The sequence below is a fragment of the Propithecus coquereli genome, unplaced genomic scaffold (genome assembly GCF_000956105.1).
Source record: "Propithecus coquereli isolate 6110/MARCELLA unplaced genomic scaffold, Pcoq_1.0 Scaffold254, whole genome shotgun sequence".
In the NCBI taxonomy this organism is placed as follows: domain Eukaryota; kingdom Metazoa; phylum Chordata; class Mammalia; order Primates; family Indriidae; genus Propithecus; species Propithecus coquereli.
In genome coordinates, this window is record NW_012148108.1 from 1,430,798 (window position 1) to 1,444,164 (window position 13,367).

Here is a 13,367-nt window from a genome sequence, read left to right on the forward strand (position 1 = left end):
ACTACAGGCATGCACCAACATGCCTAATTTTTTGTATATGTTTATAGATGCCCAAATAATTAATTTCTTTCTATTTTTTAGTGGAGATGGGGTCTCACTCTTGCTCAGGCTGGTCGCGAACTCCTGAGCTCAAATGATCCGCCCGCCTCGGCCTCCCAGAGCACTGGGATCACAGGCATGAGCCACCGCGCCCGGCCGAGTTTAGCTAATCTTGATAATAAATATTAGTGAGGGAGCCGCTGCCTCCCGAGCTTCTGATCGCTGCGGGGGGCCGGCTCCTCACTCCTTGGGCACACCCCTCCACTCCAGCCATGGCATGGAAGGCCACCAGTGAGCTGTGGGTAGGGACGCAGGACTCAAGCGTGTGGAACCACTGCGGAGTATGCACCGGCTGCGTCTTGCAGCCCATTCCATGTCGTGGGGCAGGACGCACACGTCCACACGCCTTCTGAGTGACCAGGATGTGAACTCCTGGAATGAGGTCACATTTCCCCTCTTCCTCCACTGCCTCCTCCCGAGGGGTCCCGGCAGAGGGCTTGTGGTCAGGACTGGCTCCCAAGCACAAGTGTCCCGTGTGACTTTTCAGATCTCCGGTCCCCTCGTCTGTAGGAAAGATGGGGATCACTTTATCCACCCCCGAGACCACTGAGAGGATGGGACGCCAGGACTGAGCAAACACGACATAACCGTGCACTTGCTGGGCAGGACCATTCCCCCCATCGCTTGGCCCTCCACGGTTCTTGGGCTGTAGGACTGTACTAGAAGCTTCTGCAAGTTTGCGAGCTTTTATTTCTCGTGAACGTCTCCATCCGAGAGTCCGTCTGGCTCTGCGCACGCCAGGTTCTCCCGTTGACGTCGTTGTCTGAAGATGCATCCGTGGCACTCGGGTCCGGAGAGGCTGAGTTCTGTCCTGCTGCTAAAACAAAACCCCCCCAATTGCCGGGGCAAGGAAAGGGGGAAGATGCAAGGAAACAAGGGCCCCCAAAACCTGGAAAAAAGCCCCTTCAAACGAACCAACTGGGAAAAAACAAAAAGGGGGGCCCCCCCATCTGCCCCCACTTGCCAGTCTCTGCTGGCTCAGTGTGTTTCTTTGCGCCGTTTGCAGCTGTTGGTTTGGTTTGAGTGAGACCCTCCTCCCCTCAGAGGCCAGCTGCCCCTCCTGGGGCCGGCAGCAAAGGTCTCCCTCTTCTTTGTTAAAGGGAAAAGAGGGTGATGATGCATCTGGAAGAGGATATTGGGGTGTGGGTACAGCCAGGGGTGGCTCCGGTGCAAGGAAACCACCAGCAGGGGCGTTTGCTCCCCTCTCCCTCCGTGGCCGGCTCCGTCGCGATGTCCACGCCAGAGGCCCTTTGTCACGAAGCAGCGACGCTGCAAATGCCAGTCGCATTCAGAACTGACCCGGAAGCACTTCGGATCACACCCTGCACATCTGCTTTGCTCTGGGACTGGCCGGAGCCTGGATCAATCTGAGATGTTTTGGCGACTGTTTAGGAGGTTGGAAGAAGCCGTCCATGAGGGTCCTCCATTCATCCATTCATCCCACGGATGTGTGTCGAGGGGCCACTTGGGGCTGGACGGTGGGGCCACTTGGGGCTGGACGGTAGGGCCGCAGCAGGTATCTGGGGCGTGGGGCGTGGCGGTGGGGCTGGTCCTTGCCACACAAACCTGACGGTTTGTCAGAACATCTGGCAAGCTTCGTAACGGGACAAGTGACATCAGCCAAGTGCTTCATAATGAGAAGGAAGAGGGTGTCACGGGAGCAAGAGCTGGGCCCCCGAGAAGTGACCTTTCCCCCGTGGAGTGGGAGGGGCAGGTTGCCTCGTCCTCCGCCTCGTGGCATCTGCCCTGGGGCTCGTGGCAGAGCGGGCAGCAGTGGACGGTGGGAGTGGGAGATCGCGGCGCGTTCTCGGAGCTGAGGGGGCCGGGGAGGGTGCTGGCCAGATGGTGGAGGACTTCAGAGCGGCTTCGAGGATCTTGTGAGTCCCAGGGGAAGTCTCTGAGGGTGTTATGTGGGGAGTGACGTGGCCAGCCGCTGTTCTGTGACAATCCTGATGGCTTCTGCGTGGGGACGAGATTGAAGGAGCTGGAGTCAGAATTGGGTGGGGGGCGGTGGGTGAGATGCTGGCGGCCGGAACCAGCCAGGGTGGGAGGGACAGAGCGCAGGGGCGGACCCTGTTGCTACAGCTGTTAGCACCACCATGCTGCTGGAGGTGACCTCCAGCTAACTTCTCTCCAAATGAGACAGCCGGTGCCCAGTTGCTGGCCTACTGTGTGCGAGATGAGGACGTAAGGTCTTCGCCCTTAGGGAATTCAGGCAGGAATTTTCAGAAAGTTGAATAGCATAGGGGACTCAAATAACTCTTTAAGACAGCAGGGGGGGTGTCCCAAAGCCACGTATGATTCATTGCCAGGTGCAATCGGTGGCAGTGCCTGCCGTTGGGCCACCGAAGACCAGCATCATGCAGAAAGTGACCGGAGACCCCCACGCTCCCCTCCCCACTTTGCCTGACCCAGTGTGTTCACCGTCCCAGTGTCGAGAAGTCCTTCCTTCTGTCCAGCGAGGGACTTTGCAAGTTAGGGCCAGTCCAGAGCGGAAAGGACTAGGGAACGGCTTCACTGCCGAGTGTCTGCGAGGAGGTTGTGCTTGCAGAGAATGAACCAGAGTGAACGAGCTCACATCTCAATTCTTTACGTTTTTCTCGGAAAGGCCATAAAGTGAGGAAATGTAGAAGAGGAAGCACCTTACAGATCATAACTGCGGTGCCTGCATTGCTCAGATAGAGAAACTGAGGCCCGGAGAAAGAACACGACCCGCTGCTCAGAGGGCAGCAGCTCACCTGGCTGGCGTGGTGCTCAGCGTGCATTTGTGGCATGAATGAGAGTTTTTGTCCTTTAATTCCCTGTCTTCTCACTGGGCCCGTTTCCACTTTCTAGAAAAATGTTCGACGTTCGGTCCTCGAGAGCATGTGACGTTCTCCGTGGAGTGTAACTGTCACACTCGGTGGTGGAGGGTTGCTGCCCTGCCCTCCTCCGTTCCAACATGGAGGGAAGAAACAGCGGACAGAAATCTTGGGCTCAACCTAAGGAAACACCTCTCACCTTTGGAGCTGGAAAGAAAACGGCTTATTTAATAGGTCGTGCGCTTCCCGCCACGGCCGTGCGCTTGTGGAGACCCTCGGAAACCACGGCGAGGCCGGGGGCAGGATGTATGGGGAGGCCGCGTCTTCCCAGGACACAAGTCTTCTTGGCACCGGAGCATTTTAATTTTTCCCAAAGTTGGATTTTGTTCCCGCCAGGGAGGTTGGCCTTACTTCTCTTTCAGTATTAATGTCCTCCTCAGTTGTCAGACAATGTACTGTGCAATTTACGAAGCATGGTGGGATGGGAGCAGGTCACATCAATGATGGTGCATGAGGACGGGAGCTCCGGACAGCCTGCCGGGCTCCTGGTACCGTGTGGACGCTCTCACGGTGGGTGTGGGCGTGAGGTGGGCACGGGGCCCTAGCTGCAGAGAGCCGCGCTGCTCCTGGGTGGGAGGTGGGCTGGCAGAGCTGCTGGGTTTACTACCCCAGCTGGTGGCCTTCGTGCCGCAGTGAACTCCTGATTCTTCTGGCTGCCTGGCTGCTATGGCGCCATTGCTCTCCCAAACTTAATTTCACGGAGCTGTCGTAGGAGGGCAAGGCCCAGGCTGTGGGGTCCTGCTGCAGACCGCGCTCCAAGGAGCACCCCCAGGAGAGAAGCACCCCCAGGAGAGAAGGGGCTTCGATGTCCACCCTTATCTAACAGGGCCAGGCCTTTCCTGGGGTCTGCACTATAGGGACACAGGCCACGTGGTTTTCTCTGGTCGTCCACAATAAAGCCCCTTACCACGGAAACCTCATCCGTGTGGGCGCCCGGTGCGTTTCTGCAGACCGTGAGCTGCCTCCACCCAAACCCAGCCTGCGCCGCCCCAGCCGTTCTCCGCGAGGATTAGCGGAGAGGTCTCAGGCCCACACCAATGCCCTGGCTGTGGTCACGCCGTGTGCCCAGCCAGGGCGACCAGCCCTCCTCCAGTTTGTCCAGGACCGAGTCGGTCCCTGGGACCACAGGACTTTCAGTGCGGAAACTGTGCACATTGGAACGCTTGGCTGCTGTCTCCCAGCTACCCTCCCTCCGGGCCTGCCACCCTGTTGAGAGTTTGTGCATCCAGATTTCTAGAACGTTCTGCAAGCTGAGGAAGGTTGTGGGGGAGGGGAGGTGTCTTCTTTTATTATTTTTCTTTTCCTGTTTTGTTTCCAGCACGTGCGTTCACGTCCTTCACTGTGGCCAGCGAAGCAGCCTCCTCGGCCAGCACTGTATTTTCCTGCTCATTTGGCCGTAGGAAAAGAGCTGCTGTAATTTTAATCTGTCACCTCTAAGTGCGTGACTCAAACTTAAGGTTCTCCGTAGCGCGTCACACCTCAGCTGACCAGCGTGGGGCACTTTCTTTGGGTGGTTTGTAAGGGACGTTCCGTGTCTCTCACGTAAGACTCCTTCAGGGTTTGCACACGGGCGGAAGGATCCCGGTCCCCACGGCCGATGTGTGTACCTGGGACGCGGTTGCCTTCCAAGGTCACGTGACGTCGGGGTTGGGACATAGCTGTCGTGTCTCAGCGGAGAAACCTGGCACTCAGACCGTGAGCTGCAGTGTGGGGCTTGGGGAAAAACTCACAGTTGACCTAGAAGGAAAAGTACAGGGGAGCATCTCTTGGCTTCACGGGAATCATTTCACTGTTTTCATTTTTTTCCTGATGTGAAATTGATCCGTGGCACATCTCGAAAGTTATTGGAGCGAATTCTGCAAACAGAGCGTCCTTTCCTTTGCTAAGAGTTTTTCATTTAATCGGCCTCGCACTTAGCGCGCACTGTCCGGCGCCTGCCACGCTTACCCGCTGGCGTTTTGACGCAGGGAAGCGTTTAGGAGCTAAAAGGGAAAAGCCATTTTCCCCCCTTCTCCTCTGCCTTGAAACTGCTCCTCCCCACGGGGCTGGCCACGCCTAACTGTGGACGAGACCACCCCGCTCTGCACGCAGTGGTCGGTGGGCTTCAGTCCGGAGTCACCGGAGTCTCTGAACCGAGAGCAGGAAAAGGAAATCACTGGGTTCCGCGACACCTATACTCTGCGGGCTCCGCTTCTCCGGATGGTGCGTCTTCTAGAACCCGCAGCTGCTGGGCCCCGCCCTCCACCTGCTCGGAAACGCGTGCTGGGATTTACATCCCCGGTTACGCCGCTTCCGGAAAGACAGGATCCCTGTTGGATGCCCACGAAGCTTATGCTGAGTAAATATTGACAAAGTAGTCTAAAGAGCAAACACTTTGACATTTGTAAGGTCCACTGGAAGGTCTTGTATATATTTATACAGCGGGAGTGAGCGCGGCATACCAATTTCCCCGAACTTGTTCTGACACAATTCTGCACGGATGTGTGCGGGTTGCTGAGAGCAGGTGCGGGGGGACAGACGGGGCCAGGGCCGGGGGCAGCAGCTCGGGGCCTCCCCCCGCCTGGAACAAACCGGCACCTGTCCCTGGTAGGGAACTTACTCTAGGCTTTTATGACACGTGCTTTTCCAGAAGGACGAAAGTAAAAAAGCCACAAAACCTTGTTTTTTTTTTTTTTTTTAATTTATTGCAATCAATGTACTTTCTTTTTACTTGGTAAAAATTTTATCGATGCTTTTGTACTTTATATTTATTAAAGATTGAGCCTCAAAGATGTAATGAGTGGAAAACGCTCGCCTAATTTAAATCGTGAATCTGTCTGTTAAGAGACGCATTAGGGGTAGGAGAAGCAGAAGACAAATTAATTGATGGACAGGAACTGCTGTCTCTGAGGTTGATACAAGTAATTTATTACTTTAGAAATGAATGCCACCTCCAGAATGTGCTTCATTAATTTCAAATTTAGTTTTAATTTCAAGCTGTTGCCCCTTGAGAAGAATAAGGTAGCGAATTATGTTTGAAGAGCAGATTTCTTTTTCTTTTTTTTTTTTTGCTCCAAAGAAACACCACATTTTAGCTATTCGATTTTACAAATAAATGTGCCCGTCTAGTTTGCCGTGTTTTCCTGAGAGCCAGGAACCTATTCTCTAGGTAAGATCGACACTCACTAATGCTTTTTTTTTTTCTTTCTCTCCTTCTTTCTCTCCTACCCGTCTCCCTTGCCCACCTGTGCCCACGGCAGCCTACGTTTCAGATGAGCTAAAGGCCGCCGCCCTGGTCGACGAAGATCTAGACCCAGAGGAACACACGGCAGATGGGGAACCGTCGGCCAAGTACATGTGCCCGGAGAAGGAGCTCGGTAAGACCTGCGCCAGCTACCAGAACTCCCCGGCGGCCGAGTTCTCCAGCCACGACATGGACAGCGAGTCCCACATCAGTGAGACCAGCGACCGCATGGCTGACTTCGAAAGCGGCTCCGTCAAGAACGAGGAGGAGACCAAGGAGGTCGCGGTCCCGCTGGAAGACACGACCGTGTCGGACAGCCTGGAGCAGATGAAGGCCGTGTACAACAACTTCCTCTCCAACTCCTACTGGTCCAACCTCAACCTCAACCTGCACCAGCCGTCCTCGGACAAGAACAACGGCAGCAGCAGCAGCAGCAGCAGCAGCAGCAGCAGCTGCGGCAGCGGCAGCTTCGACTGGCACCAGAGCGCCATGGCCAAGACCCTGCAGCAGGTGTCGCAGAGCCGCGTGCTGCCGGAGCCCAGCCTCTTCAGCACCGTGCAGCTGTACCGGCAGAGCAGCAAGCTCTACGGCTCCATCTTCACGGGGGCCAGCAAGTTCCGCTGCAAGGACTGCAGCGCCGCCTACGACACCCTGGTGGAGCTCACCGTGCACATGAACGAGACGGGGCATTACCGCGACGACAACCACGAGACCGACAACAACAACCCCAAGCGCTGGTCCAAGCCCCGCAAACGCTCCCTGCTGGAGATGGAGGGGAAGGAGGATGCCCAGAAAGTCCTGAAGTGCATGTACTGCGGCCACTCCTTCGAGTCCCTCCAGGACTTGAGCGTCCATATGATCAAAACAAAACACTACCAAAAAGTGCCTCTGAAGGAACCCGTCACGCCCGTCGCCGCCAAAATCATCCCTGCCGCCCGGAAGAAGGCGTCGCTGGAGCTGGAGCTCCCCAGCTCCCCGGATTCCACAGGCGGCACCCCCAAAGCCACCGTGGCGGACGCCAACGACGCGCTCCAGAAGAACTCCAACCCTTACATCACGCCGAACAACCGGTACGGCCACCAGAACGGGGCCAGCTACGCCTGGCACTTCGAGGCCCGGAAGTCCCAGATCCTGAAGTGCATGGAGTGCGGCAGCTCCCACGACACGCTGCAGGAGCTCACGGCGCACATGATGGTCACCGGCCACTTCATCAAGGTCACCAACTCGGCCATGAAGAAGGGGAAGCCCATCCTGGAGACGCCCGTCACGCCCACCATCACCACCCTGCTGGACGAGAAGGTACAGTCCGTGCCCCTGGCGGCCACCACCTTCGCGTCCCCCTCCAGCACGCCTGCGAGCGTCTCCCCGAAACTGAACGTGGAGGTCAAGAAGGAAGTCGACAGGGACAAGGCCGTCACCGACGAGAAACCCAAGGAGAAGGAGAAGGCCAGTGAGGAAGAGGAGAAATACGACATCTCCTCCAAATACCATTATTTGACTGAAAACGACCTCGAGGAGAGTCCCAAGGGCGGCCTGGACATCCTGAAATCCCTGGAAAACACAGTGACGTCCGCGATCAACAAGGCCCAGAATGGCACCCCCAGCTGGGGGGGCTACCCCAGCATCCACGCCGCCTACCAGCTCCCCAACATGATGAAGCTGTCTCTGGGCTCGTCGGGGAAGAGCACGCCCCTGAAACCCATGTTTGGGAACAGCGAGATGGTGTTTCCCACAAAAAACCAGACCCTGGTGTCTCCTCCTAGCAGCCAGACCTCCCCCATGCCCAAGACGAACTTCCATGCCATGGAGGAGCTGGTGAAGAAGGTCACGGAGAAGGTCGCCAAGGTGGAGGAGAAGATGAAGGAGCCGGACGGCAAGCTCTCTCCGCCCAAGCGGGCCACCCCGTCCCCGTGCAGCAGCGAGGTCAGCGAGCCCGTCAAGATGGAAGCGTCCAGCGACGGGGGCTTCAAAAGCCAGGAGGGCAGCCCCGGCCCGCCGCAGGACGGGTACAAGGAGGGGAGCCCCCTGGCAGAGCCGGTGGAGAACGGGAAGGATCTGGCGAAGCCCCTGACCAGCGGCCTGAGCGGCAGCACGGCCATCATCACCGACCACCCACCCGAGCAGCCTTTCGTTAACCCCTTGAGCGCCCTGCAGTCGGTCATGAACATCCACCTGGGCAAGGCGGCCAAGCCCTCGCTGCCGGCCCTGGACCCCATGAGCATGCTTTTCAAGATGAGCAACAACCTCGCCGAGAAGGCGGCGGTGGCCACCCCGCCGCCCCTGCAGTCCAAGAAGGCGGACCACCTCGACCGCTATTTCTACCACGTCAGCAACGACCAGCCCATAGACCTGACAAAAGGGAAGAGTGACAAAGGCTGCTCCTTGGGTTCAGTGCTTTTGTCACCCACGTCCACGGCCCCGGCAACCTCCTCATCCACGGCGACGACGGCAAAGACATCTGCGGTCGTGTCATTCATGTCAAACTCGCCGCTACGCGAGAATGCCTTGTCAGATATATCCGATATGCTGAAGAACTTGACAGAGAGCCACACGTCAAAATCCTCCACTCCTTCCAGCATCTCCGAGAAGTCTGACATTGACGGGGCCACTCTGGAGGAGGCCGAGGAGGCGACGCCCGCGCAGAAGAGGAAGGGCCGCCAGTCAAACTGGAACCCCCAGCACCTGCTGATCCTCCAGGCCCAGTTCGCCGCCAGCCTGCGGCAGACCTCGGAGGGGAAGTACATCATGTCCGACCTGAGCCCCCAGGAGCGGATGCACATCTCCAGGTTCACGGGGCTCTCCATGACCACCATCAGCCACTGGCTGGCCAACGTGAAGTACCAGCTGCGAAGGACAGGTGGAACAAAGTTCCTCAAAAACTTGGACACCGGCCACCCCGTGTTCTTTTGTAATGACTGCGCGTCGCAGATCAGGACTCCTTCCACGTACATCAGCCACCTGGAGTCACACCTGGGCTTCCGGCTACGGGACTTATCCAAACTGTCCACCGAACAGATTAACAATCAGATAGCACAAACCAAGTCACCGTCAGAAAAGTTGGTGACGTCCTCCCCCGAGGAGGACCTGGGGACCTCCTATCAGTGCAAACTTTGCAATCGGACCTTTGCCAGCAAGCACGCGGTGAAACTCCACCTTAGCAAAACACACGGGAAGTCTCCGGAAGACCACCTCCTGTACGTCTCCGAGTTAGAGAAGCAGTAGCGTTTGCTTTCGACCGAAGCGACTGCGGTTTGCTTGGAGGGAAAGTGTGGCAGGCACCTTAGAGCCCCTCTGACTCGATCTTGGCACATGTTCTTACGTTAGCTGCGGAACATCGTTCTGGGCCGGGCTGTTTTGTATAACTGTACAGTGTTTACTAGAGGTGCATAATCAGCTGTTGTTACTGGTAAAATATGAAGGTTGAAAATGCAGTGGTAAGTGTTTGGAACTTTGTGTAAATGGGATTTAGTTGTGGCGTCCTCGGACGTTCAAGCTGCATGCGTTAACAGACGGTTTAATTAAGCATTTATACCGAAACCAGGCACACGTTCTCCACGAGACTCCAGCGTGCCGGCGTTTCTCACCCTTTCATCTTTAGCCCTCTGAGTACTTTGAAGCACTTTTGGTTAAAAAATAAAATAAAAATAATAATAATAATGTATGAAGCTCTGTTTTTTAAGGTCCTTACCAGCTTAGTTATAATTAATAATACGAACCTCCATTTATGCAGGTCTGCAGGGGTATGACACGCCTTGAAATTTAAAAGAATATTATTTTCACATTGAAACATAGATGTATATATTGTATAGATTTCAGACTCTCTTATGAAAAAAAATGTGATTGTGGTTAAAATGACCTTTTTTCTTGCATTTATAGCAACAGTGTTTTATGTACCTGCTATGCTCTGGGCAGAAGCCGTGCCTATGTATAGTGTATATTTCTTTTACTTTTTTTTTTTTTTTTATTTTTTTTGGTTTTTTTTTTTTTTTTAAGGTCTATGGGTTTTGTTTTTTACATGCAAACATTGTAAATTATACAGAAGATACCACAGATAGCATTTATAAAATATACAGAAACATTATCTGAAAGCAAAGTACGATTGTTTGTTTTGCTATACAGTACATCTATATTGATAGAGGTTCATGTTTAAATTATACATATTTATTAGCATCCTCTTATCATTTGTTTTGAGCAGTCTGAATCGACGAGGCCGGGAAGAACACCCCTGGCGGGCAGCAGCATAACTATTTTGCACATGATTTTTAAAGGTATTTATTAGAAATCAAAGAACGCTCAAAATGAACTCAGTGCTCAAAGGGTTAAGTCTATTTGAAAAGGAAAAGAAAAAAAAAAAAAAAAGAACTTGTACTGTATTTCCTAAACATTGTTAAAGCCTTTAAAATGTTTGTACTGTAATACTTTGCTTAAAAGTCACGAGGCATTCTGTGATACAACCTCTCTCACTTATTTATAAGCCCTCTCGGTTGCTATTCCATATTGCAGGATGCCTTTTCCTTGCAATTGGTAACTTTCTGTTTTGTTCTTCCTAATTATTCTCCCAAGATCCTACACTGCAGCTTTATCTTTAGGCTTATGAAAGGTAACCCGTGGTTACCGGCTCTCGGAGTGATTCTGTTCTCCTCCATTTTTGGCAGTTAATTTGCAGAAGTAACTGACAGCTGACACCCTACGAGAACCTATGTATAAAATATTGGCATGTAAACAGCAGAGACACCGTCACACACTCTGTGCCCTGTTTTGTTGTTGACAATGAAGCCCCATTTCGTGACTCTTCATATAACCCTTTTTTCTACGGCAGCATTAAAATCGTCTTTTTGCTATAATTTTGTGTTGCGTTCACGATTATGTCTGAAATGTGCTACGACTAACGAGCACATTAAAATTAAATCGTATGCGATCTGTTTATGACCGAGCCGGTTGCTGTGTCTGCCAGGTGCTGGCAGTCGGAAGCTGCACGTAAATCAGGGGAGTTTTAGTGAACTTTGGCGTTTGGAGAGCAGGGAGCACTTAACTCGGGGGCGGCTTGAGTAGAATTTTCACCAAGAATAAAAATTCAAAAGAAGGGAAGTCATTCACGTGAGGTTAGCTCTGCAGAAAGGTGACATTGTGATATATTGAGTGTCGGAGCTTCCGGTCATACCTGGCGGCCCTCGTGGGGGGCGGGGGTCTGATCTCCTTTCTGGGTGCAGAGCACTTGGGGCCCCGCCTGTTCCGGAGGCTGATGGGGAGGAAGGGTCTTTGGAAGGGCGATTCCTTCCTGTTGACCCAGGATTCTCAAATATCAGAAAACAGAACCGAGCTGGGCAGGAGGACTTTGGGGACCATGGGGCTCTCCCTTCTGTGCTTAAGCAGGGACAAGAGGCAGGAGGGTTGTGGGGGGAGGAGCCTGAGCCCATCCATGGGAGGAGGGGGAGCATTTATATGATAATCACACGCTTTTATTAGCCTCAGCAAATCATGCCAACAAAACGCTGGGAACATCATGTAAAATTGTAAAATACCTTTATTACTCTATTCAAACTCCTCTTGCCGTTACGCGGAATTGTAGCTTCTAACCTAGAATTATACAAATGAGAGACGTATCACATCCATGGAATACATAAAACACCTTGACTTTTAAAAAAACACTCTTTTATTAAAAATTTAAATTAAGCCCTTTCAGAGATGTTCGGCAACACACCTACGGTTTTTCCACTGGTCCCGCCCCCTTTTGTTAAGATGAGGCCAATGTTTCTGTCTCCTCTCTTCTCTCTCGGCATTCCATCTCCCTCTGGGTTTTTAGAGAGAACTCACCGGAGTGTCACGTGGGTTTTTTGGCGACTAGAGTGTTGGAGTAGCCACGCTCTCGCCTTGGGACGCGGGCGCACGGTGGGCTGTGTCGGCAGGCGGCGGGGACCGCACCTGCCCCCCGGGGCCAGGGCCTGCCCCTTACCCGCCAGCTCCCAGGCCCGGGTCCCTCTGGGCAGTTCGTTGTCCTGCTGGTGTTTTCCTGGGAGGAGCTGACGGACACATACATCCCGTGGGGGACGGCTCCCCGCAGAACCTGGCCCAGGGGACAGAGACACCCTCCCTTCCGTGCCTTCCACATCTTCACATCCCGGAGCCCAGATTTCCACTCTTGAATTTTTCACAGGTTAAATATAGCATCGGTTTATTAGAATCCAACGTCCTGCATCTAACAGATTAAACTGACAACACCTCCATCACCACCAGGGCCCATGTGGCTTGAAGGGAGGCGGGATCCGTACGAGTTGAGGGTGGAACCTCCCTCTTGACGGTTTGGGAGAAGGGCCCGACACGCTGCCCATCTTCTCCTCACCTCACTCGAAGGTTAGCTGCTGGGCTTTTCGATGTGGGGGTGATGGTGACGATTTATAGTCAAGGTAGGTAGCAGGTTCTGTGGCTCCTTTGACTGACACCTTGGCTCGTAGCCAGGAAAGGACTGCTCATATTCATGGGGTCCAGGAATTTATTTCACCTGTAGGGAAACACAGGACCGGGGCGGTTAGTTAGGGCTCTGGGCACAAATGCAAACCTCATTTGGCAAAATGACGATCCCCCAAACCATGTAGCGTGGGGGGTGTGGCTGGTTGGGGTCTTCCGCTACTTGGAAATTCAAGGCCACTGTCTCCTGAGCTCACCAAACCCTTCACTACCCGGAAGAGCCTTCCACCCCAAACCAGAATGGCCCTGATTTGCCTGAGATAAAACAAGGGAGCTCAAAAGTGCAGCCCGAGTCTCCTGTAGTTGTGCACAAGTTCTGTGGTTGATGTTCGCAGGGAATGTGAGTGGGGGAAGGAAGCCATTGTCCAAGCCAAGTCTTTAAATGGGTCCCGGGAGGAGGGGCAGCGTTGTCATGTGAGGGAGGTTTTAATCACAGGTGTGTAGGTGACCCTCACCTCACCCCGCCCAAGCCCGGGCTCGTTGCGGTCCTACTGTCTATCTTCCAGCCATCACATTTACGTAGTATCTTAAAATAACATTTGTGATAAATGTGCAATCTAACTAATTTATGGTGCTATGATGTGCTCAGGGCTACATGCAAGATGAAAATCTTAAATGGAGCTTGAACAGCTCACTTCACAACAAGAAATCAATATGCCACGTCTTAGCTGTTTGCCGCAGTCAACATCTAGCAAAAATATCAGTGATGTGTCTTTAAG

General features: G+C 53.6%; 1 protein-coding gene across 1 annotated transcript in view; it reads left to right on the forward strand.

The window, feature by feature from the left end:
• Positions 1 to 9,848, forward strand: part of TSHZ3 (teashirt zinc finger homeobox 3) — a 66,551-nt gene extending 56,703 nt beyond the window's left edge. The window contains exon 2 of the mRNA XM_012647023.1: positions 6,200 to 9,848. Within this exon, the coding sequence (XP_012502477.1) occupies positions 6,200 to 9,405 (3,206 nt within the window). The 3' untranslated portion in view covers positions 9,406 to 9,848. The remainder of the gene's footprint in view (positions 1 to 6,199) is intronic.
• Positions 9,849 to 13,367: the final 3,519 nt, after the last annotated feature.